General features: G+C 37.4%; 2 protein-coding genes across 51 annotated transcripts in view; one reads left to right on the top strand and one right to left on the bottom strand.

Annotated features, from left to right (window-relative positions):
• The window catches only part of ABI2 (abl interactor 2), a 67,727-nt gene that overhangs the window by 25,474 nt on the left and 17,613 nt on the right, over positions 1 to 24,640 (bottom strand). For 36 of the 50 annotated variants that reach the window (XM_059820220.1, XM_059820223.1, XM_059820224.1 and 33 more), the window contains exons 2-3: positions 10,642 to 10,809; positions 2,953 to 3,129 (exon numbers count right to left, since the gene is read on the bottom strand). In XM_059820220.1, coding sequence (XP_059676203.1) covers positions 2,953 to 3,129; positions 10,642 to 10,809 — 345 coding nt within the window. The remainder of the gene's footprint in view (positions 1 to 2,952; positions 3,130 to 10,641; positions 10,810 to 24,640) is intronic. The other 14 variants (XM_059820248.1, XM_059820257.1, XM_059820266.1 and 11 more) reach the window with 2 other exon arrangements.
• LOC104256466 (small ribosomal subunit protein uS8) lies at positions 17,220 to 17,619 on the top strand. Its single transcript, XM_009810920.2, has one exon. It carries the CDS (start codon positions 17,220 to 17,222, stop codon positions 17,610 to 17,612), a length of 393 nt encoding a protein of 130 aa, XP_009809222.1. The 3' UTR covers positions 17,613 to 17,619.

Here is a 24,640-nt window from a genome sequence, read left to right as displayed (position 1 = left end):
GCTTCTTTCAGAATGGATCATGAGATCTAGATGGATTAACTTCAGAGATTAATTTATTTGAGCTGTCAAAGAATAGCCTTATCAATACCCTGAGCTAATCTAAACGTATTATTACATTTCTTATACTTTTTGTAACAGCGAACATTAAATATGCAGAATCTCAACAGTGGAGCATCAAGAGTGACTACTCTGTTTCATACATTTAGATCATAAATAGACCCTAATGTATTGAAAAAGAAATATAATCTGATTTACTAGAAAATCTCCTGTCTTCGAGTTTAAAGTTCCACGATCTATTAACCAAAACAGTCTCTGCTTCATACAGCTACACTGGAAAACCAGGTAGCTGGATGGAAGACTTTGTAACTCAGGAAACATTTGAAAAAAATTGAAAAATTGAAAGCAAGTCTCTTTTAGTCAAAAGGTTCTTTAGATTTTTGCAGCATTGTAGCCTCATGGAGGGAAGATGAGGAGGGACTGCTGGAATGATATAGTGGCACTTAAATTCTCTCTCACCTATTAAGAAACCATATTGTAGAGCACCTTTTCCTCAAGATGGTATGCGGTGATGCTCTGAATTTCTGAATGGAAGGAATAGGTGCTCAAGTGCCTATACTACTTCTCTCAACATGGCATACTGGATTTCTTGGCCAAAGATGCTCCCTTTTTCTCCTGTATTATTATTCTCTGTCCCGTTTGCCATCGTTCTCAGGGGTTGCAATGAATGTTTGCTGCATTAGCTCTTTGACTGTCCTAACAATGCATAATTCTGGTCCAAGTACTAGAGGGGAAGCCCTATAGCAGAAAAAGCAGAAAGAGGACGAAGAATGCAGACTGAGGAACCCTGATGCTAACTGAAACTTCAATGCTATTTACCCAATAACTCCTTCCGAATACTCATTTGAAGGGAAAAATGCCACAGCTCAAGCAATAAAGAGCTATCAATAGGCAAATTCAAAGCTCCTACCCTTTTTCTTTCTTATTCTTTTTTCTCCAGCCAGAGATCTAGTAAACTAATCTGTAGTTACTCAAGCAGAACAAAAACAACAGGTTCATAAGCACAACTGGCCACTTTCTCCCCATCAGCAACAGAGTGGTTCTTTCTTCTGTGCTGAACACAGGATTAACCTGACTGATTGGAACAGATCTATGGATCTTAATGTTAAGGATAGCATGATGTCAAGTTCTCTGCTTATTGTTTCACAAGTACACAGTATTTTTTCATTTTCCAGATATAGTACGTTGTAAATATCATTTGTAGGATGTTTCAAGCATATTACAAGCATAACAAATGAATGCAAATACTCGTTTGAGTCATCATCCATTTGATGAACTATCTTCTTTCAGAAGAACGTAATTCATTGCAACACAGTGAGTATGATTCTGCTACACTGAGGTAAGTGGGATACCAATTATAGTGGTTTAGAGCCAGTGCTAAATAAGACTGTGCTGCAGAGCAATTAAAAACTATTCTTTAATGAGTTCTAAAATAATCTCTTTTTAAAAAGTGATCATTAAAATATTAGCAACAGTAATCCTACAGGTTAATATGCTCTATCCATATCCAGAAGGAGTTCTGCTGACCTGCATAAATTCAAAATCTGTAAGAATTGGCAGTAGATTTTAACACAAGACTGATAATAATTTCCTGGTCAAAACTGTAGCCATTAATGCTGGAGGTTTTTTGTTTGGTTTGGTTTTCTAAATCAAGCTTAAAGAGTCACTTGTCTATTTTAAATCTGTTTAGGGTTACAAACTGAGGTTGGCTCTTTTGGTAAGAAACGGGAAAAAAAGACTTTCTGTTAATGAACAAGATGTTGAGAAGACCTTGAGTAAAATCGCTTGGGAAAGATATTTAAATACCACTGTTCAAAATTTGAATTTTAAGAGTTTGGTTAAACAACCTATTGCCATTTAAACAACTATCCAAACTGACAGTTCAAATTGAACAACATAGATAACCTAATGCAGTTAGGTGTGAAGCAAAAGAAATTCTGGTGTACTGTGGCTGGAAGAAGCATCTTACCTTACTGCTACGTAGCAGGTTTACAGATTTGTTAGTTTGTCATGTAAAAATGACACCGCTTTGTGTTATTTACCTTTCTTCTCCTGGAACTTTAACACTGTCAGTGTTCTCATTTCCGTATTTGTTTTCCTGGCAGCACAAGTTAACAATGAGCTCACACCTGCTGGGACTGTGTTTACATTCAGAACGTGCTTTTAAAAAATGCATATCTGATCTCACACATGACATTACTGTTGTTGTGTACACTGATGTAATACTTGCATACAACAACCACCAGTTGTGTCTCAGTCTGATCTTTGCCCTGAAATTCCTCCTTTTTTCCTAGTCTTAAAAGGAAGAACCAGCTGGCTTCGAACTTGGCAGCAGTATTCTCATTCTGAAACCCCATATGGCACAAAAGTTGTAGAGAGCTCACTTTAACAAAGCACATCACAAGATATGGGTATAACTGACTCTCACAGAAAGAAGAAAAGGGAACACATAATACTTCTTATGCAAACCCTTTCTTCAGGTGAGCTTCAAAGTAAACCAGTGGCAATTACAGCTGGATCATACTTTGTGGTGCTAATTCAGGCAAAAAAATTGACAGTCATTAGCCTTTCAATCCCCAGGTACACCCCTGGCAACTGATTCAAACAATAATAGCAGCATCACACAAATATGTATTCAGAAGCATTTTAAAAGGTGAGACCCATAGTCCCGAATATCCTCAGAAATAAGATTCAGGGGGTTTGCAAGGTTTAGAAACACAGGGGCAAGGGAACAGGAAGGGGCAACTGCAAATTGGACAGGACTCCTCTTACGTTTATAGACACACTGGCCAGGCAAGGAGAAACTGGTATATTACCATGAAAAGCATCAGGTTATTTTGAAAATATACAAAGACAATGTATTTGCAGTTTGGCTGTTTTAACAATATCACCTACCTTCACTCCATGTCCAATATCATCTAGAATTGTATAATCAATAGGTTTCCTGATGTAGCGAACTGGTCGCTCCAAGTTAGCTGGTGCAATGATTTTGTGAGTTCTTGAGGTGTTTTTGTTTGTAGTCAAGATACCAATTTCTCTTCTAGCAACTTTCTCTTTGTGAATGTCCACCGTCTACAAAAGACGCAGTGTATTTACTAACAGTGGTATGCATTTGAATAGAGAGTCAGTATAAAGAAAATAGAATCAGTTCCAACGTTTTGAAGATCTCTGTATACTGTGCTAAACATATCACTACCATGTACTTGATTACATCATCTTTGCTCAATTTACTGTTGAACTTGCCACCTCTAAACCCACACCAATAGCCATGGGTTCTTTGGGTTTTCTGTTACTCTCATTCTTTATAGCTCAGCAAAATTCCTTCTGCTTTCCATTCTTAGTAGTTCCCATTAATTTACTGACAGTGTTTTATACGATTCTTTCAATTATCCTTTTTAATTTTACAATTGCTCTCTAAGCTCGTCTTTGAAATAGTCTCCAACTAGATGAAGTGTAAGAATACCTTCCCAAACCTTAACTTTTATGACCTGAAAAACAAACCATAGGCAGGTTTTCTTACACTGTAAAACAGTTTGCTAAACTAGGACTGGTAGTCATATGATAGAATAAAATTTCACTCAGACAAATCAACAAGGTATGTCAGTCATTACAAATCACTCAGCACAAAGCAATGATTAGATTTTAGAAGGTGCTCCGTACTAATTTATCAACAGTGAAGCCAGTGGTTAAGCCCAGTGCCTTCACTTAGAATGCCTACGGCCAACACTGAAAATCTCTCCCTCCACATATTACAGTGAGTACCACAGGAGAATCCCTAGTGTAAGACAAAGCCCTGCTGAAAATTCATTGCCTAGAAACATGTACTTGAAACTTGTTTGGTAACAAGACTAGGGAAAAGTTACCAAGAAGTCTATCTATCCCTTCCAGGAAAATAAAATCTTTTAAATCATGGTGCACGGAGTTGCTTGCATCATTTAAAACAAAAATAATTCCTTGCTCACAAAATAGCTTTTCTTATAGGAAATTTGCCAGAGTTGTGAACAAACATTTTAGCTACAGGGTAAAAAAAAAAGTAAGAAAACAGCCAGTATCACCACCATGCAGATTTCTAAACACTCATAGGATTTCTTGATACCACTTTAGTGATTATGAATGGTACCAGAAAGACTTCTCACAGTTAGGAGACAGGCTCTGTAGTAACTAAGGAACAGGTACAAATGAGAACTCATTTTCATAACTCACTTTTTTTTAATTTTATTTTTCTGTGGGCAGACATTGGGGCAGCGGGGTTGGTTACACTGTTTTACCCTTTTGTCTGCACTACTGATAGCAAAACAAACAAAATGGACCCTGTATTACCTTGTGCAATCATCACAACCTTTAAAACTACAGAAATTAAAAAAAAACAACCAAACCACACTTCCAAGAAGTTGTTTCTTCACATTCGTTCCAGAGAAGAATTTCTACAAATACCAGGGGCATTATATGGAAGCTTAAATTACTATCTGTCAAGATTACCTAGTATTTCCCAGGAACATATTTTCAAGACCTTGTAACTTTGCTAAAATTAAGCACTGAATACAGCTTTATCACGTACATTTTTGCCACCTCTAGTACCACCTGCCTAGAACTATAAGGTTTCTACTAAAGCTGCACAGGTATTTCTTAAAGCTACAGAAAAATACATTATTCAAGGTCAAAATATGTTGGCAACCCTCTCTTTGGAAAGCTCAAGTTCTTTGAGTCAAGTCATTTCAATGACTTGGAATTTAATAGGGGTAGTTAAACTATCTGGGACACATCTTCCATCACCCTCACAAAAAACCACCCAGATTTGGCCAATATATAAACTGCAGAAATTCACGGTTCGTACAAGCTTAACAGAAACACATGTATTTCTACGACTACTTAACAACTAAACCCATCTCCAACCAATTTTGCCAAAGTCCTTCCTGAAGCTCCCTGTCATGACCAGGTCTATATACCATCCCCCAATATAATATTATTGATTGTACAAGCACCAGAGCAAACAGAGCACAGAGACATGTTCCAGGTCAGAGTACCAAAAGTGTACCATTCTGTGTCAGGGTAAGATTCAATATTTTATCTTCCATCACAGGTTTCTACCCCTTCTCTGTGCCAGACTTTTGCCTTTGCAACATAGTGGAAGGAGAATTCTGAAACAAGTAGCAGTCACACCAAAGAGATCGTCTACAGAATCCTCACCTCATCTGTTGAAGGTTAGAAAGCACATACTTTCTTGATAAGCTAACAGTATGTGATTGCGACAACTTGGAGGACAGCCTCGTGTTTAACACCACTGAAGAATTCAATCTCTATGATTACCTCAGACTTCATCTGTCATCTCGACATGTCACTAGAGAACTGCAGAAACATTACACTAACTCTTGTATGTTCTTTGTCTCACAGGCCTCTGATACCACTTGCTAGAATGCTAAACAACCTCAGCTGCAACAGAAGCTGCACCTCAAATGCTATATGATGTTTCAGATGTACTGAAACATCAAAATCTTATGGGTCTGAATCTGGTCATTCAAAACTAGTTTATGCCTTGGACACTACACTCTCAGAGCCTTAATTTCAATCTACAAATCAGGAAGAAAGCAAAGCAATTACTGCAGTGTTGGCAAGATGATTTCTTCCTTTCTCTGCATTTCAAGTGCTTGACCTCTGCAACTTTAAAGATGTTCTTTTAGTATTTTCTTATGTGATTATCTATAAATACAATGCGAGTACAGATATTTAATGCACATGTTATTGTAGCGATGGTATCTTGGCACTGTGGAAACTTGCTTCCATGAATGAAAAGCGTGGCTTTTTAATTATTCATAGGAGTTGTGAGTACAACTGGTTTCCTTAAGGACTATGGTGACCAGTGAGGCATGACTACAGTAACAAATAATGAAATGCATAAAACCTAATTAAAACCTGAAGCTCATCTAATGGGAATTCTCTTGCATGATGATTCAGAACATCTCTTTTACCGTGAATAGCTATGGAATGACTAAGAGTATAAAAACGGCACATAATTCTGGTACATACTCTTAAAATTGTATTGAAAAGCATTTTGCTGGCAAGTTTTTCAAAAATTTCATTTTCTTGTTTAGACTACTGGAGTCGTAAGATCTTAAGACACCTATAAAACAGCAGAAAGGAACACTGAGGTATTTGATTAATAGATAAGGGAACAAAGATTAACCTGCTACTAAAGAAAATTAAAACATTTATCTTCAAAACACAGGTAATTATTGCCTCCAGTACTAGCATAAATCCCTTAAGTGAGACAGGAGAATGCTAGCAGAATGTTTATTCAGCAGTTTAGAAACTTCCAGCACTTGTGCTGGTTTTGGCCATGATTGAGTTAATTTTCTTCAGAGTAGCTAGTATGGGGTTGTATTTTGGATTTGTGTTGGAAACAGTGTTGATACACAGTGATGTTTTAGTTACTGCTGAGCAGTGCTTGCACAGAGTCAAGGCCTTTTCTGCTTCTCACACCACCCCACCAGTGAGTAGGCTGGGGGTGCACAAGAAGGTGAGAAGGGACACAGCCGGGACAGCTGACCCCAACTGACCAAAGGGATATTCCATACCACATGATGTCATGGTCAGCAATATAAAGCTGGGAGGAGGTTGGCAGGGGTGGGGGTCAGAGTGAGCGAGCAGCTCTGTGGTGCTTCGTTGTGGCTGGGGTTAAACCATGTCAGCACTTTGAAAGTCTAAACTATAGCAAAACTTCAGAAAGAAAAGTTTCCAGAAGCCTTGATTTCTTCCTCTTCTCAAAACATTCTAATTTAAATTTATCAATTTATTGTCAGTCTGTTAGCCTGGGCTTTTAAAATTCAGTTTAAAAAAATCTTAGAAGAAAACGTTGCTTAAATATAGTGTTGCTGGGCTTTTTTTTTTTTTTTTACATCTAATTTGATAGAATTTAAACAAACTAACTGCAAATGAACTTGAAAACTGGATTATTACTTTAAAATGAGTAACTGTCTAATTTTGACATGTTAGAAATGTGACATTAATTGCCTCAACTCAAGTTGTATGTAATTTATCCACAAAGAAAGAGGTCATAATGACACAAAAATGCTGAAAAGCTACTTGCTCCATAAATGGGTAATATATACTGTGGAAAATTAGACTTGCATTACCATTTTTGAAAGAGTTTGGCTATTCTTGTAACTTGGAAGAATAAGACAACTGAAAATTGTCACAAGCCTTTACTGACTTACCAATGGAAGGTCCAAGTGAACTTCCCTGCAGAGACCAACCAGCTCACACATGTTGCTACAGTTCAGCTAAGCAACACACGCTGACTACAGAGAAGTTCAAGTCTGCGGTCTACTCAGTACCTGTTCTCGCAGCCAGTATCATGGGAGTCAGATTCCATAAGAAGAGGGTGAAGCAGTCCATCATGCAGTGCCATTGGAGATAACACATCACTATCACTCATCTTTGTGATAACATGCTTGTTTATATAATTAGCAGCAGAGAAGAGTTTCAGAGATGACCTTGCTAACTAAGAGTATTCTATAACGAAACCTGAAAAAATATTTCTCACCATACAAATATTAAAACCTGAAAATCTGCCAGGTTATTTTAAAGAATTTGGACGTTAGCAACATTTCACGGTATCTGCTAACTTGAAAACTTTAACAGAATTTTTTTAACAAGTATAAATATTTATACAGATGTTATGTATTTAGGATTTAAATTTTCAGCCAAATGTGAAACGCTGCATATCATCTAGTTCTGGACAAGGTTCAAGAAGGCAAATAAGAATAGATTCATCAGTTTTCAGACCAAATCAAAGTAATCCTAAATTTTAAACCAATAGGATTTAATCACTTGCATAAAAATAGTGTCAATAGTAATGATTTCCTTATTCAGGACCTATATATAATCTGAAAAACCACAGATGATTATCAGCTTCCTTTTCAGCTCTTGATTAAGTTGGCATTTAGAAGGAAAAGATATAAATATTTATATAATATATTAAAAAATTGGCATTCTGTCAACGAACAGAAAACTAGAATATTTTCTCTTCTGACATTAATCACGTCACTTCCAGTTCAAGCTACACTTGAACAGAACAAGCGCTTTTGAAAAAGTTTTCTTACTAAGAGCCAAATGATTTTGCTCCCTTCTTTGAAGAATATGTGGAATTCCAAATTAGAATTAAAAGCAGGATCATACATCCAGATATCATAATTTGCATCAATGTTTTCTAAACTTAAATATCAATACCTACTTACCAAAGCATTAATGCAATAATGCACTGCGAGCAGATGCTAATTACCAACCTGTCCTACGTTACTGACATCATTTCAAGTTAGACTGACTGAAATCATAATTTGGCAATGAGGTATTATACTATGAGGCATTTTAAGTCGTACTAGAAACAGTACACTAAACTTTACACCAAACATAAAAAAGACCAAGGAAGTCTTCTGCAGGTTAGGATTGTTCCAGAAGAAGTATAATCAAATTTCCTGAAAATAAATTATTTATTAAACAGAAACTGTGACAAAATAAATTCATTTTTTAAAGAAAAATAACCACTGAAATTAAGACAGATAATATAACCATCTACAACATTGGTATCATGGGATGAAGCCATTTCTGAACATATTGAATTCAACTTAGTCAAGTTGCTTGGATCAACACACTTCATGTATGTAATATCCAAAATTCAAATACTGTCTGCTCCTCTGATATAATTTCTTCCATGAAGATTTGGGGAACATCCATGGATGATGCAGACTCAAAAATAGCAAAACAAAACATAAAAAACCCCAAACTCAATTTTCAATTTTACAGCTATATTTAAAAAAAAATTAACTTTTTTTTAGTTGTTCAAGTGCAGCCTGTGAATTTTGGCAGATATATCTTCATTAGGTGTTGGGCACTGGTAATTTAGTGCTCTCTTTGAAATAACTAGCCATTTTGTATAAATGCCAAAGACAATCTAATGTAGCATCTCAATCTGCATAAATCTCAGCTTCTCAGAAGGAAAAAAATTAAAAGGCTATAGCCCTCTCCCCAAAAGCTACTTTATAGAAACTGTGTGACAAAATGAACTTTCCGCATCTATGAAATGCAAAATCCAATGAACTCTGAAAATTTTTATTCATATACTGTCTTTTGCATCAGGCTCTCAAATAGTTGAAATACTTGTCAGCTGGCACTAGCCTGTGAAGAAGCACATATATATATATATATGTGCACACAAGCACGCACACATATATACACACACACAGAACATCTATATGTAGCACATCTACATGCATGCACACACACGGAGTAATTTGTGACATTTTCTGAGAAATAAAATGAATTTACTTGTCCGTGGATTAACAAGAAGCACGTAGCAGAAGAAATCAAACTTCTCAGCTTATTTTTCAGGATGCAGTTGCATGAGGTAACTGAGGCAATCTAATAGCATACTACTACCAGGAGGGAAAATCCTCCCCACCCCTTCCTTTGCACCTGCTCTGGAATTCATCTGGCCCCTCACTGAGCCACTTCAGCTCATTAAGCTAGCATACAATTATTCCCTTCTTTTGCTGGTTCAAACCTCTACTAGCTTAGCAACGCTTTCAGTACCAGCAAGTTAACAGATCAACTCAATCTGCTTATTTCCTACCTTACACAGCTCCTACTTTCAAATTTCTTTCTAAATACCATAGTATTCTTAAATTTAATTTATGTCGTTACCACATGGAGATCAAGAAGCCCTAGCAGCCAAAATGTATTGATCAAATACGACACAAAATATTCAGTAAGCATGCTAACCAACTCTCCAGTAACAGAAAAACAGAAAGTGCTGCATCATTGCTCTTAATTTCTCTTTTAATCCAACATTGACACATAAACCTCCAATAAATCTATCATCCATCCTCAGCCCATTCTAGCAGTCAAAATTCTCTCATCAGTGTGGTAATGGGACATGGGTTCCTGATAATAGTAGCTTAGTTTATGCTGCTCAAAAAACTGCAAACAATGTCAGGAGTTCTGCAGCCACACACAAACTTGAAACATTAATTTTGCCTTCTGTTCATGTCATTACAAAGTAGACTTTATTAAGAAAAGCCAGGAGCAAACTATTTTTGTCATTTGTGCTTTTGTCATTAGACACCAGTATTACAGCAACAGGAAAAGTAAAAAGATTACAAGTATTGTTTTCCACCACTCATTTCATATTTCTTTCTTCTAATTTTAACTGCCTGTAGCCACCAAATACCAAGTACAGTAAGTCACCAAATAGGAGTTGGAAAGCTTAATCTGTCCCTTAACATAACATTCTGATTTTTCCGTTAGCGATTTTTCTGCGCTTTTCACTTACGCACAATGGACCCCTCTCCAAACAATAAACTGGCCAAGAATACATTTAATCTCTTATCCTATGCAAAATGCTCACACTAACACAGATACACAACCACGTAATGAGACCCATTCCAAGAATTAATATGAGAAGAAATGCATCCTTCTGTTTTAAATGTGACTATTTTTCTCATGCACAAAATGTCAGGTGAGAGTTCTACTTGCAGTATAATTTCAAGAACAAAGGGGGGGGGGGGGGGGGGATCAGGAAAAAAGTCTCACTTGTGAAATATGGTTGATTGAAGATTCCATGCGTCGAAGTTGGGATGCCTGGATATCCAGCATTTGGAGAACATTGTTCGCCAAAGTGTTGATCAGATAGGCTACGCTTGCTAATGACTGGGTTGTATAGGCTTTGGTTTCTTCCAGGGCTCGCTGCTTATCTGCTGACTAAAAGCAGAAATAAAAGGTTTATTTAGTAAAGTCTCTCACACAAAGATTCCTGGAATGAACTCCTTTTGCCTGTCTTTAAAGGACAAAGAATTATACAAGTCAAACTAATTTTACATCAAAGTTACCATTTCCCCCCCTTTCCATTCATTCTACAAAAGATACTAACTTTGTATTTTAAGAGTTTCTACGCTTTATAAAAGGAATTAAGCTAGTATACAGCATGCTCATTTTTTCTTGAAACACTTGAAGTACAACTTTTTATACTGTATTTTAGCAATAAACTTTAAAAGCACTCCGAGTTACTTATTCTTTAGTTCTTCTAAACTTTGTACTATTTAGAACTATTTAGTTCTTCTACATTTTGTTCTTCAATTAGATCTCATGGCAGCCTGCAAGGATCTGCTGAATACCGTATTCCTCAACTCTCCCAATTATTTAGACGTCAGTAATGCCACAAATGGCCGTTCACAGTGAATGAACTATAATTGCTCCCTTAAAATGGTAGCTGAATAAAATGTGAGAGGAATAATTTTTAAAAAAGAACACGTCCATGTTTTCTTTTTAAATGTTCTGTGTTTTTTCACATTGTTAGTATTTTCTTCTACGAACAGTCAGTATGATCCATTTTTCTAGTAGTAAAGCACCTAAAAATATTTAGGCTATCAAGCCAGAAGACATCCATTAGAACTTTAAAAACATACATACATTTCAAACAACATTAAAAATAATAAGCTAAGAGTCTAGTTGCCAGAGTTCTGTGTTTCTCCTTGAATAATAGTTAACATCACTAAGATCTAATTCGGTACAAAGAATACAGATTAAAGCACTAGTAAAACACACAATTAAGATGCTAAGAAACTTTCCAGTTTCCAAGGCTTTGGAATGCACTGAATTTCACTTTTAGGTGATATTTAGCCACCTCACAGGCTGATGGTGCTGACAAGCAACAGCTGACAAATATTCTCTACTCCCACCTGCCATTATAATACTGTATTTCATAATTTCCTTTCCTTTATATATTATTCACAGAGGTTGGGTATCAAGATTCAAGAAATGTGCTTTTATTAGAGCGGCAATATAAAGTCATTCCATATCTTTCAGCACAAGCTGAATCTACCATCCATTTTATTATATGTACTTTGGGGGACACTGAAAGTAAGCATATCTCTATTTCAGGGAAATGATTCTTACGGCCCAAGATATTTCCTAAGACCTTGTAGTAAGACTCTTAAAAGAAGATTGCTAGGTTTTAAGGAAAAAAAAAAAACCACCACACATGTAAACACAGACACAGGACTTCAATTAAATGCTCCCATGAAAGATATTCAATACTTTTTCTTTCCTGGCAACCTCTCCTGTGTCTACAAATAATGATAACTTAGTTGGCCTGTTAGCATTCCTTCTTCTTGCAGCCACACTGGTACCAGTTCCTAGTCTGCTTCTAGAAAGGAGTTGTAGAAAGCAGCAGCTGCTGTTCAGCCATACAAGAGCTCCCATGATGGTGCAGGAGGGGAGGAATGCTGTAGAAGGTAAGCATTCTTGCCTGGCTGTTTCTTTCCCATGCAGCAGACAAAACCAAACCCAGCAGCAGAAGGAACTGAAAACTTTGAGAGATGGCTTCTCTGGGCACAGTATGATGATGTTTTGCCCCTGTACTCGGCTCTGGTGAGGCTGCACCTCGAGTACTGTGTTCAGTTTTGGGCCCCTCACTACAAGAAGGACATTGAGGTGCTGGAGCGTGTCCAGAGAAGAGCAACAAAGCTGGTGAGGGGTCTGGAGCACAAGTCTGATGAGGAGCGGCTGAGGGAACTGGGGTTGTTCAGTCTGGAGAAGAGGAGGCTGAGGGGAGACCTCATCGCTCTCTACAGTTACCTGAAAGGGGGTTGCAGAGAGGTGGGTGTTGGTCTCTTCTCCCAAGTGACAAGTGACAGGACAAGAGGAAATGGCCTCAAGTTGCGCCAGGGGAGGTTCAGGCTGGATATTAGGAAAAAGTTCTTTACTGAGAGAGTAGTGAAACATTGGAACAGGCTGCCCAGGGAGGTGGTGGAGTCACCCTCTCTGGAGGTATTCAAGGAGCGTGTGGATGTGGCATTGATGGGTATGGTGCTGTGTGGTGTGGGTTGTGGTGTATTTTGTGGTTTGTGGGTGGTTTTGGTATTTTTTTGTGTGTGGGTTTTTTTTGTGGTTTTTTTGTTTTTGTTTTTTTTGTTTTGTTTTTTTTATGGTTGGACTTGATGATCTTACAGGTCTTTTCCAATCTTAGTGATTCTGTGATGTTCCTCAACAGAGCATGCTTGTAAAGGTTGCCTTATATCCAGCTATAAAGAAGTTAGATAAATGCTATCCCCAGACCCCATTTTAAGAACTTTTAGCCAGCTGGATAGCATGTCTTTTTTATAAAAGAGCTCCAAATTCAGCTTAAGGAGTCCCAAATGAAGGAATACAGAGCTCTTTGCCTCTAATCTCACACTGTTGGCTTATAAATGCACTCCTTCTTTCCCTCTCCATACTCATAAGCTCAGCTCAGTCTGCAAATATCACTAGAGCAGGCATACATAGCACCGTACACTTTCGCAGCTATTCAAACTATTTCTGAATGGCAATAACAAAAATGACCAGAAGCTTGCCAGTTTCGCTCTGCAGCTGCTGACAAAGTCTATTTATAGAAGCAGAAACTGCTGATTTACATTACCACACTGCACATCCAGAATAGTTGAGTAGAAGCCAGCAAACACAACATTTTTTCATTAATAGCAAAAGTGTTTGAGAACAAAAGGAAAACAATCTATCATTTTAGAAATTATGAGACTCTGTTATGGTTTTACTGCTTAAAGAAGCACAAATATGAATACGTGTTCACAGCTAGACCTTTCACTGATGTAAGCTAATAGCTAAATTCAAGTCACCCCCATTCACACCAGTTCAAACCAACAACGAACTGGCTTCTCAATGTTCAAACACATTGAGAACTTCATAAAACAACAATCCTATAAACACATTTGGAACTGTTATTAGCAGAAAACCCCTTTTGATTGAGAGGTCTAGTTTGTGTATTTGTTGGATAACCTGAACAACTATGATTTGCTCTGCATGCCTTTATACAGAGCCCAAAATTCTCTGAAGCAAACTCCACTCATGCTTGGCACAGCAAAATTAAAGTTTGAACTTTCTCCCTGTATACTGAAAGATGCAGAATGCGTTGAATTTTCAAATTAAAATGACTATTTGAACCTACTATTGTGAAGCCATTTCACAACAACAACAAAAAAATTAATTAATGACAGAATTTTAAAATCATCAAGTTACCCTAAAAACTTTCAAGAGACGAAAACTTGGGTCTCACACAATGACTACGAAAAACGGTCTGGAATACTTACAGCAAATCTAAAGTTCCCCTGTGGAGATGCAATAATAAATGTCAGTTAAAATTTAACTTGAAATGGTAAGTTGTGTTTAGCACGAAATCTAACTTTTAATTTGGAAAGCAGATTTCCAGAGATGGTATCATATCATATGCTCCTATGTAACAAGCTCCCCATGTACACTCCCGATGGACATGAAATTACATTGCTCACAACTGCTGCCCTGCTCAAACCTAGCAACTGATTTAGACAACTAAATGGTACACTGATAACTACCTGAGTATGTAACTGTGTAACTAAAGGGACTTCTGCAAATAAGATCATGATTTCAAGTTATCAATAAACCAAATTCAGACATAACCCTCATCAGACTAAGATCTGATACTCTGATCTTCAGAACACCAAAATACCAGCCAATATGCTTCATACCTGACTGTAACACAGGCAAAAACTTATTTCAATATCCACACCCACCTTAGAGAAAGATAAAAATACTAATTTGGCCCTAATCAAACTGATAGCCTCTGCACAGTAGTTTCAGTAACCTAAGGAATACTGTTTCTATGTAGAATATTGAAAACAAGAGAAACATATTCTGCTATGTTCATTATAACAAAATGGAGACTTGTTACCTTGAATATTTCAGTATATTAACCAGAGTCCTTGAAGCCCTTCAGTTCTCAGAAACGTTGCAGTCAGCATGATCAAGAACTGGTAGCAATCATGTTTTCAGTGCCCTGACCTAAATTAAATGCCATGAAACAGACCATTGAATATCTCTCCATTTTAAAGTTTTTAAGTATCTTTAATCTAGCACTCATGCACATGAAATTCTGTATGCCTATGAAAAAAATGGACATCATAACATCTATACACACATGACTCTTAGGCAAGCAATGCTTCCAACTGTTAGATCAGCTTGATCTGTACTTTTTTTTAATGGATATTAAATTTAGGAAATCAAAGCCATTGTTTGACAAATAAGTCTTTTGCAACACTGCCAACATAGGCTGCCTCTCATTCCTAGTCCTAACACATCCATTCAGTTATGACAGTACTATATTCATAGGGCCACATGGTGGATTGAGTACCTAATTTAGTTTACAAATAACCTAAGAAACAAATGGTTATTTTAGACTCCAGTGAATTCCATTATCTTCCCTGCCATACAAACTTGTGAACACTTGCACTAGCAAAACTAAGTAGATTCCACAAAGGAAGAGCAAATCATGTTAGCTGAATTATGGTCTAAGCAACTAATCATATTATGGAGACTCAAGTTCTAGTTTCACCAGCAGTACCTGTGGAAGTAGAGGTCCCCACACAAACTACACGCTCCCTTTGCTGTAGAGAATTAAACTAGGAGGTGAGTCCCCAATGAAAATTATCTGATCCATAAACCAAATTACGAGTTTTCCCTCATCCAAACCACTGCATAGCCACAGAAACACAAGAAGCACACAATCAAGAGTAAGGAGGGAATAACTATCCAGAATTGCTCTGCTTGCTGGAAAGTAGACATCACTGCAGTTTTGCCAGCCCTCCACTACCTATGATTTTTTTTTTTTTTTCCCCACAAGACCTATGCACAGTGCCTCATTTGTTTCCCTTAATATTTTTCCATTAACTGTGTTAAGAATGCTGCTGCGTCTCCACCTCTTAAACTTCCAGATTTGGATTTTCAAACAATGTTAAGATACTTGAGCATCACAGCTGGATCATCTTCACAGCCTTAAAGAGAGAAAATGTTTGGATCTTTGATGTCTTCTGCGCCCACATTATCCAATTTACATGCAGCAGCTAGCATCTGTTCTCTTTATCATTTTTCTCCTCACAGTGCACACATCGGGTGGTCCATGCTGAGTCACAAAGCAGCACCCTTTTCTCCTGCTCTCAGCAGTAAGTGTGAGCACCGTTTTAACTCACCACAGAGAACTCATCTGATGCTCCTGCCAGCCACATATGGGGCAAGGATGGTGTCGGCTACTACTGGGAGAGGCTGCCTCTGCTGCAGCAGGAAGTGGTACCCCATGCACCTAGACAGAGCAGCAGCCATTGCTTTGCCCAGCTCTCCCCTGGAGAATGTTTCCCATTTGTTGGAAGCACCCACTACTAGAACAGTTGTTTTGCCTCCTCCAGGAAACAAAACTATAGACTTAGATGAAAATATTTCACAGGATGGATCCAGTCTGAGAGCTACAATATAGACTACAGTGACCACTCTATAAAAAGCTAGGTTTTTAGATAACAAGGGAAGATCAAAGTCATTCAAGTCAGCTATGAATGCATAGACTTCAAATTCAGTCAGAAAAGGCAGGTATTACATACACAGTGCAATAGTATGTGCTTGCTTTCAGATACTGGAGAAATATTAAGTTTCCACTTCCACATGCCAAAGATGTACACAGCTCAGGAATGATGATACAAATGTTCACCTGAAAATATTTCTCATTGTTATATTAGATTGTATAACCCAAATTCCTAGCATTAGAAAGGATGTGGAATTCAACCTGCACTAAGTGCAAAGATGACTACTTTTCATGTCAGGATGCAGAGCCTAGGCATCGCTTTTTCTAGCCACTCTGAAAGTTCCATTTACGTAGCACAATTACATTACCAGATTTGAATAAGAAATGGCCTAAAATGCTGACTATACAAGATATCCTTTTACTTTAGGAATTAAACCTCACAATGTTTTTTTTCCTGCCTAGGAAAATACAAACTTTAGTTTTCATACAAGTAATATAAAAACAAATTACAAAGAAGAAAAAACTATATTGAATGGAGAGCGTGGGGCAGATGAGAGAATAAAACACGCAGCAAGGTGTGCAAAATGCCAAAATAATTTGGCTATATGAACAGTAAAAGGAAATCTTACAGGCATATGGAGCACAAAAAGCAGGGCTAGAAAGGAAACAAGAATTTAATGCATTCTCCCACCCCAAAGTGAGATCAGCCAGAACATAGTGATAAAGTCTGTTATGTCACTGTTAAGAACTTGAACAATTTTGTACAAAAATTCTGCCATCTTGCTGCACCGGCACCATGGTGCACATGAACATTCTAGTCGGTGCTCTCAAAATCATCAGCAATGCAGAGAAACGTGGGAAATGCCAAGTTCTCATTAGGCCGTGCTCCAAAGTAATCGTCCAGTTTTTAACTATGATGATGAAGCACGGTTACATTGGTGAATTTGAGATAATTGATGATCACAGAGCTGGAAAGATTGTTGTCAATCTCACAGGCAGACTCAACAAGTGTGGTGTAATCAGTCCCAGATTTGATGTTCAGCTGAAGGATTTGGAAAAGTGGCAGAACAACCTGCTGCCTTCACATCAGTTTGGGTACATTGAACTGACCACCTCAGCTGGCATCACGGACCATGAGGAGGCTAGGCGAAAACACACAGGAGGCAAAACCCTGGGATTCTTTTTCTAAAACTTGTAAAAAAGAGGATACTAATAAATTGTTCAAATGGGGAGGGGGGGGGGAGACAGCTATTAATACAGAAAGAAATATTACAAGGAAACAAATGGTGGAGGCAACATGAACACTATAGTAAGATTTACAGAATATCAACTTGATGAAAGAAGAAATGCTACCAATAGAAAAAATAGAAGAAAAGGAAAGGCTTCAAGGACAGCAACATGTTAAAAAAGGAAAACACAGCTCTTTTGAACTGGAAAGAGCTTATTAAGAGAGGTCTGAAAGTGGTGCATCAAAGGAAGTACTAAAAGCTGCTGGCAGTTTAGTTGGTTATTGTAGCTAGGTTTCTTTCCTGCTCTAGTTCTAAAAAAAAATTTATTATTTAACCACTAGTCATCATCAACTTGGAAGTTCAAAGTTTTCAGCTGGACTAACAAAACTCAAACAACACATTCTATTGGATGAGCCAAAAAACCTTGACCTATGAGCTGATAAAGAAATTGTGTTTCGTCTTACAGAAGATTAACACGAGCTTTTGCCTTTAACATAAATATGACGAAAAAGTCTTCCAAGATTAATATTTAGTGTTGAAATGAGAGGGGGAAAAAAAAGAGCTTTTCATTCCTGAGCCTACTATCACTCACAACTAGCCTAAACCTAAAAACATCTTAGAAAAGAAAGAGTTCTGAATGGAAAAAATCTCAATTCATACTCGAATCAACTCTTCAGTGTACAACACATTTATGCAGTAATATTTAGGTGTCAAAGTGGAAGCTGAGGTTAAACAGTTTGACATTGGACTAACTACACTGAAAGGTGTGTCCAGAATCTAATAATCACTTCTCCAACATATACATATCCTGCTATTGTTCAAAACAGTACTGTTCAGTGAAACAAGACTCATATTTAGTATATGTGACAAAAAAGTAACAGTGAAATTTCAAGAATAAGACAGAAGATTAGTTTCATTTAATCAACACAGGAGTTGTTTCTTTTCATTACTGTTAATACAAACCCAAGCAGACATTTGTCTAAGACCAGCAAGCAAAACCCTTCAGGTCTCTGTTGAGGTTGCATCAGCTTCTCAAGAAGCCTCAAGAATGAAAGCTGCATGCCACAGAGTTCAACAAGCTTGCGTTATTCAGTACGAAATGTGCCCAACTGCAAAACTGACAAAGCACACTTCAGTTTTCCTGTGAAAAAATAGAAGATTGAGCTCTTATATCATCCTTTCTATTTTATTTGTTGCCGAATTCCTTGAAGTCTCATATATAATTAAATATTTTACCCACATTTATTCAACTGCACAGATGGTATTTGTTCAGCCCATCCAAGTGCCTTCTGAGGTCCTTTCGTAAGCTAGAAAAAATGACTGCAAAGAAAACTGAGCATCATTATCCAATAATTATGCCATAATCACGCCAAAACGTTATGTAACTGCCAGTGAAAAATATAATAGCTTTCTGTTTTAACAAACTACCTCATTGAATACTTACTTGCTAAAGAATATCCCTCACTCCTTCACTACCAGAACCACTCATTCCCAGCATGAAAAACATGTACCATACAATTCGTTAAGTAGTTGGTCTATAACACGCAGGTGAAACAAGAATGAAAAAGCAGAAGCAATCACTGATGTGTTAGAACAGAAGGAAATGAAATCTCCCAGAGCTCCTGAAAAAAATAAATGCCATAGAACTACCGGAAACCCTCAAAATTCCCCTTTCAGATGTGCAGGAGGATCCATGTATTTTATTAGTACTTTGAACACAGGGGGAAACCCACTGTTCCTGGGTACCTATAACCAGAGTTCCAAAGTACTTGGAGTTGGAGGTAGATTTTTTTGTTCTCTGTCAATTGTAATACTATAATCTCTAAACTATTCATCTCTACATGTAAACATTTTTTCTCTACATAATTGCTTACTCATGTAGTTATTGCTGTTATCATTATTTTAGGAAGAGGGAGGGCTAGCTTGATCACCTCATGACCCTACTCAAATGAATACATACCTATTTTAAAATTAAGGAGAGCTGGTAGTCATCTTGCCCATTTACATGTACTCTATACCCTAAACATTATGTATTAATCAAACGGTAAGAAATATAAGCAAACATTTCAGATACGAATGGGAAACACTTCTTCACACGTACCATTCCACAAACCCACTGATAAGTTCTCTGACAACTTTCTATTATTCTATATTCAAAAGAACACACAAGCAGCAACATACACTGAGACCACGCAACAGGGCATGCGGCAAGATTAATGGGACTGGTAATTTGGCATACAACTTAGTAGACTTTGGAGATAGAATATTTTTACTTCACAATAGTTTTAACATTACCTTACTGGACAGCTAACTATAATTAAAGTAACCTGTTTGACAACTCTTTGTCCCATCTGTGAAGGATGGAGCACGTTAGTCTCCTAGTGACATGACTCTTTTTTTTTAGTGAACTACTCTCAGAAGCGACAATGCACTGGCACCTAAACCATCCTGCCTTATAAATATCTGTCAAACTGAAAAGTATAGTTCTTCACAATTGCATCCAAAGTCTCTACTCAACACCTAAATGAAAGCATTTAACCTGCTGTTCACATAAAGTGTTTTTAAAATTTAAACACTTTCAAATGTGAAGTTACTGAAGTAAACTCCTCTGAAAACAACTCAAAACAAAGGGGATTAGGACTACTCTCATAGTACTGCGAATTCTGTATATTCTAAATCTAATCAAAGACATCACCTTTTTCGCTGAGATCACACAGTAATGTAAGTACAGCAATCAACAAAGCTGTATAAGGAACTTTGGCATTTAGGCCAAACATGATCATTACAGAACGTACCAGTTTTAGAATTAAGAATACCTAAAAACTATCATTAAATTTTATAATTCAAACAACATTCAAAGAGCAAGCAATAAATGCGATATTTGAAAAAGAAAAGCCGTTTCCAAATGCAAGGTTAATTGCATTTTTCATATTCCACTGATATGAATATAAATATAAACACGGTTATTTCCATTTTTATAATTATGATAATTTAGCTTAATTTATCTGCATACTAATAACAAGCATGCTAGCTGAGGAATATACTCCTAGTATTCATACTTTTGTAAAGTCTTTGACATCAGGTTGTTCTGTTTTTCAGATTACTAAAAACTGTAATGATGCACTAAATGGGACTAGAATTTCTTGATCGTAAGAGTGACTTCCTAACTTTTAAGCCAGCTGAAACTCAGCAATCCGCTGCAGTCAATATCAGGTCATTCACATTAAGTTGATATCTTTTGTTTTCATTGCAGTTGATTCATTCGATATTTTAATTTCTGTGCTGAGCCTCAAAATGTAGGTTTGATTAACAGCTAGGAAAGCTACCTTTCAAAGAAATATACACAAAGCCTAACCTCATAAATGGAAAAGCAGCTTTTTTAAAATACATACTGCATTCAAGGCTGCCAGTGAGGGCAAAACTAACTCACTGGTTTGAAAACTGTGACAGAGTATCAGTCTACTGCACCCAAAAGAAAAAGATAACAAATGATAGCTGTGGACAAGCACAGCTTCCCTGACATCTGATCACTTGCATCACTGTTTTCATGCTGCCAGCATCGTTGCAATAAAGCTATCATCTGTTTCCCTTAACCATCACCAGGATCAAACTCAGTATGTATTTCCATACATTCACAAGCACAGACGACCAGTTTTCACATGTAAATGTCCGGCTCTCCAAAACTGGCAAGTTCCTATTCTTTGAAAGTAGAGCAAAAGTCCTGTTTATGCAAAAAAACCAAGGCATGCTGCATTCATATAAACCTACTAGACAGGGTTATAATGAAGCTTCTTCCACACATAAATAATACAGTTGAAAATGATAAATCACAAGAAACTGAACAGCATGCTAGCATCCAAATGTATTTGCATCTGAAATGTAGTTAACATGTAGCTACATTAATAGTTATTCATCACTGCTGTAGAGCATCAGATGTAGCTTCTGCTTGAGAAGGAAGCAGCAGTGAGAGAAACCTATTCTCCATGTGCATTTAAGAGTCACTGCTCATTCTGTTAATCAATGCAGCCTTCCCCTTACTCTGTTACCTCTTCTGCAGTAACACAGTTGAGAGAAGTAGATCATTTTCTAGTTCGTACTACAACACAATTATTATTAGAGTTTCAAATACAAGAGCAATTTTGGCTTTAATACGAGTACAAAATCAACGTATTTGTGGCCATAGAGACTACGCCAATACAAATCTGCTGAACGAAGAAGGTCAGAAACAGCAAAGATCCACAGGCTACTCTCTCATGTATCTACAATTCTTCATTCACCAAGGACGCTTTAGTGTACAGAGTTTTCACTGAGTGTACAAGTAAAGATCATTGATTAATCCAATTCAACTTAAATCTGATTTTACAACTACTTGATAAAAATGAAACAAGTCATTGTAGCATTTGCAAAAGTTACTTTCCAGATGCAAAGTGGCCTTCAGAAGTTAGAACAAACTACAATCACATAGTAATTGGATTCTGCTGTACAAAAAAATGTTATTTGCACCAATTGTTTTCTCCTTAGCAATATCAGATGAACAGATTTTCTCTCTCTCAAGAAATCTGACAAAATCTACCATTTCTAAGAAAGGGTGTCTATTTCAGCTTCCCAAAACACTACTCAGTCACAGGGGTTTATGTAATAGATGAGTTATTTCCCAACTTCGCCAGTTTCTTCATTCCACTATAAATTCTCAATTCATTACATAGCAATGACTGAGGGCAGCTGACAGCTTTAATTTAGAATCACAGGCAGAGTTACCTGTGGCAGTAGAAGCTGATTCTGCTTCCAAGTGTCCACTGCCAGACATTACAATCTCATAGCAAGAAAAGCTAAGTGGGATGTGCAGCCAGGTCATCCACCATCACAGTTTACAGCCTAACGTACTAATGTAATTAGTCAGATGGCAAGACAGCTTGTAATTGCCAGAGTGTAATTGCAGCATATAAGGGGAAGATATACACCCTATTCAGCCAATAGCTGCCAAAAGAAAGGCAGGCAAACGTGGAGATGACACCTGCATCAATTACCACGGCTACATCAGGCTGCCATTGAGCTGTGTTGCAGAGTCCCATTTTACTAGGCACCGTAAAAAGGAGTAAGGAGTAAAGAACACAAGCCGGTGGAAAGCCTTTGCTGTCTGTCCACAACAAATACAATCCTGTTATCCTCAGAACTGTTCCCACATTTTCAAGCCAACTAACACAAGTCTTTCGATTGCCATTCACTGTCCCTACTTCCTCACATGAGCACACCCCAAAATTTTATCATTCCAGAAGATATTGTATTTTAAATTAGCTACCTTTGATAACTATGGCTAAAAAAAAGCTTTAACAGAAATAAAGTGGCATAGCTACCAGGTAACAGGAGTATGCCATCTCAAAGATAGTACAGAGGAGAGGGCTTAAACTAACTGGGGGCAGGAATTTGCATAATCACTGTTCCATTTCTAGGAAATAACCACACTTGGATTACACAAAACCCTTCACAGTGATCAGTTAAGTCTAAATTTGAAATTATTCTTACTTGGCACTTTTGAAAGCTGCTGCCAATTTGGACATAGTGAAAGGAACAAACTGTCTTCAGATACATGCCCATAATCTGACAGAACAAAAAAAAAATTCTTCTATTTTGCATAAAAAAGTAGAGATCAAAATAAGAAACCTTCACACAACAGTTGCAACATACAATACTCCTCTAGGAGGCAACAGAACCATTGGCAGCATACTAGAACTCCAAAACCTAGAGATTTATGCTCAAATTAGCAGAGCCTGGGAGAGCTGCAGTGGCAGTTGATCAGCTCTAAAGCACAGAACTAAAAAAATTAGAAGAGGCTTCCCTGCATCTCTCCATGAAATGTTCCCCAATCTCTCCTGTTTTCTTTTTTTAGACAATCAAACAAACATACAGGACAGCCTTCCTTGCCTATTGTAGAACCACTAAAGGCCAAAGTCTCCAGCTCCTCCAATGCTACATCATCACACATGCCAGAGTCCTCTCACCCAAAACACACATTTGCACCCCATTACATGACCAGACAGAAATATAGTCTTGTTTGACTCTGAAAAATCACAACAGTCCACACAACTCACGGGCCTTTTTCCTTGCCCACATTGGAAGGGCTTGCCAGAAAGAGAGCAGAAGCAAGCAGACAACAGGTTGATCTGTTCTTGATATCCATGTTCAGCCTGCTGAAAGCTGACCTCTGTTGTACTACCCATCTGCTGAAGGTGGTGGCAACACTCGATACACAGCCATAACTGAACCAAGAACAAAGTCTAACTGAACAAACTATCATGATCAACAAAAAGAAGTGAAAGAAAGTTAGTAAAAGTTCACTCTGAAAACTGCTAAGCAAAATCAGCGCCTTCTTATTCAATAGATTTGTTCCCTATTTGCCCCGAGAGCTGTATCTGCTCACTTGTCTGGCAAAGAATGTTTTTACAACCTTTTGCTCCTGTTACCATAGCGCTGGATAAAACACAATATTGGCAGAGTGAGAATGGGATTCTAGCCTCTTATGCAGAGTTTGTTAGCCAAACTCTAGATCTCTGTTCTGCGCTCCTTGAGTAACTGGTGAACATTTTATAAATATAAAAGTCATGTCCTCAAGAGAGGAGCCCCAGCCTAATTCCCAAGGGTAGACTGCTAGAAATAAGGATTTTTCAGAAGTTTATCAGTTTTGTTCACGTTTGTAGTAAGAGTTGTCAACACATAAAAAACCAGAAGGCTGCAAGAGGCTTTTCTTTTTAACTAGACTCAAACTTTGCTATGCTGCTACAATTTAAGAACCTCAGAAAATAAGCAGAAAAAAACCCTTTTCTGCAGGCAATGTAATTAGCAGTTATTCTCTTTGTCCCAGTTCAACAAGCAGTTTTGGTCCATTTACTTCAAAATTAGAAGTAAACTTTCTGTCAATTGCTATGTAGCTCAAGAACAGCAAGCAAAGTTGCTAAATTCAACCTGCAGCATATAACTTAACACCACAGCA

This window comes from Gavia stellata, chromosome 8 (genome assembly GCF_030936135.1).
Source record: "Gavia stellata isolate bGavSte3 chromosome 8, bGavSte3.hap2, whole genome shotgun sequence".
Taxonomy (NCBI): Eukaryota; Metazoa; Chordata; class Aves; order Gaviiformes; family Gaviidae; genus Gavia; species Gavia stellata.
Note: the sequence above shows the minus strand (reverse complement) of the source record. Positions and strands in the feature narration are given on the sequence as shown.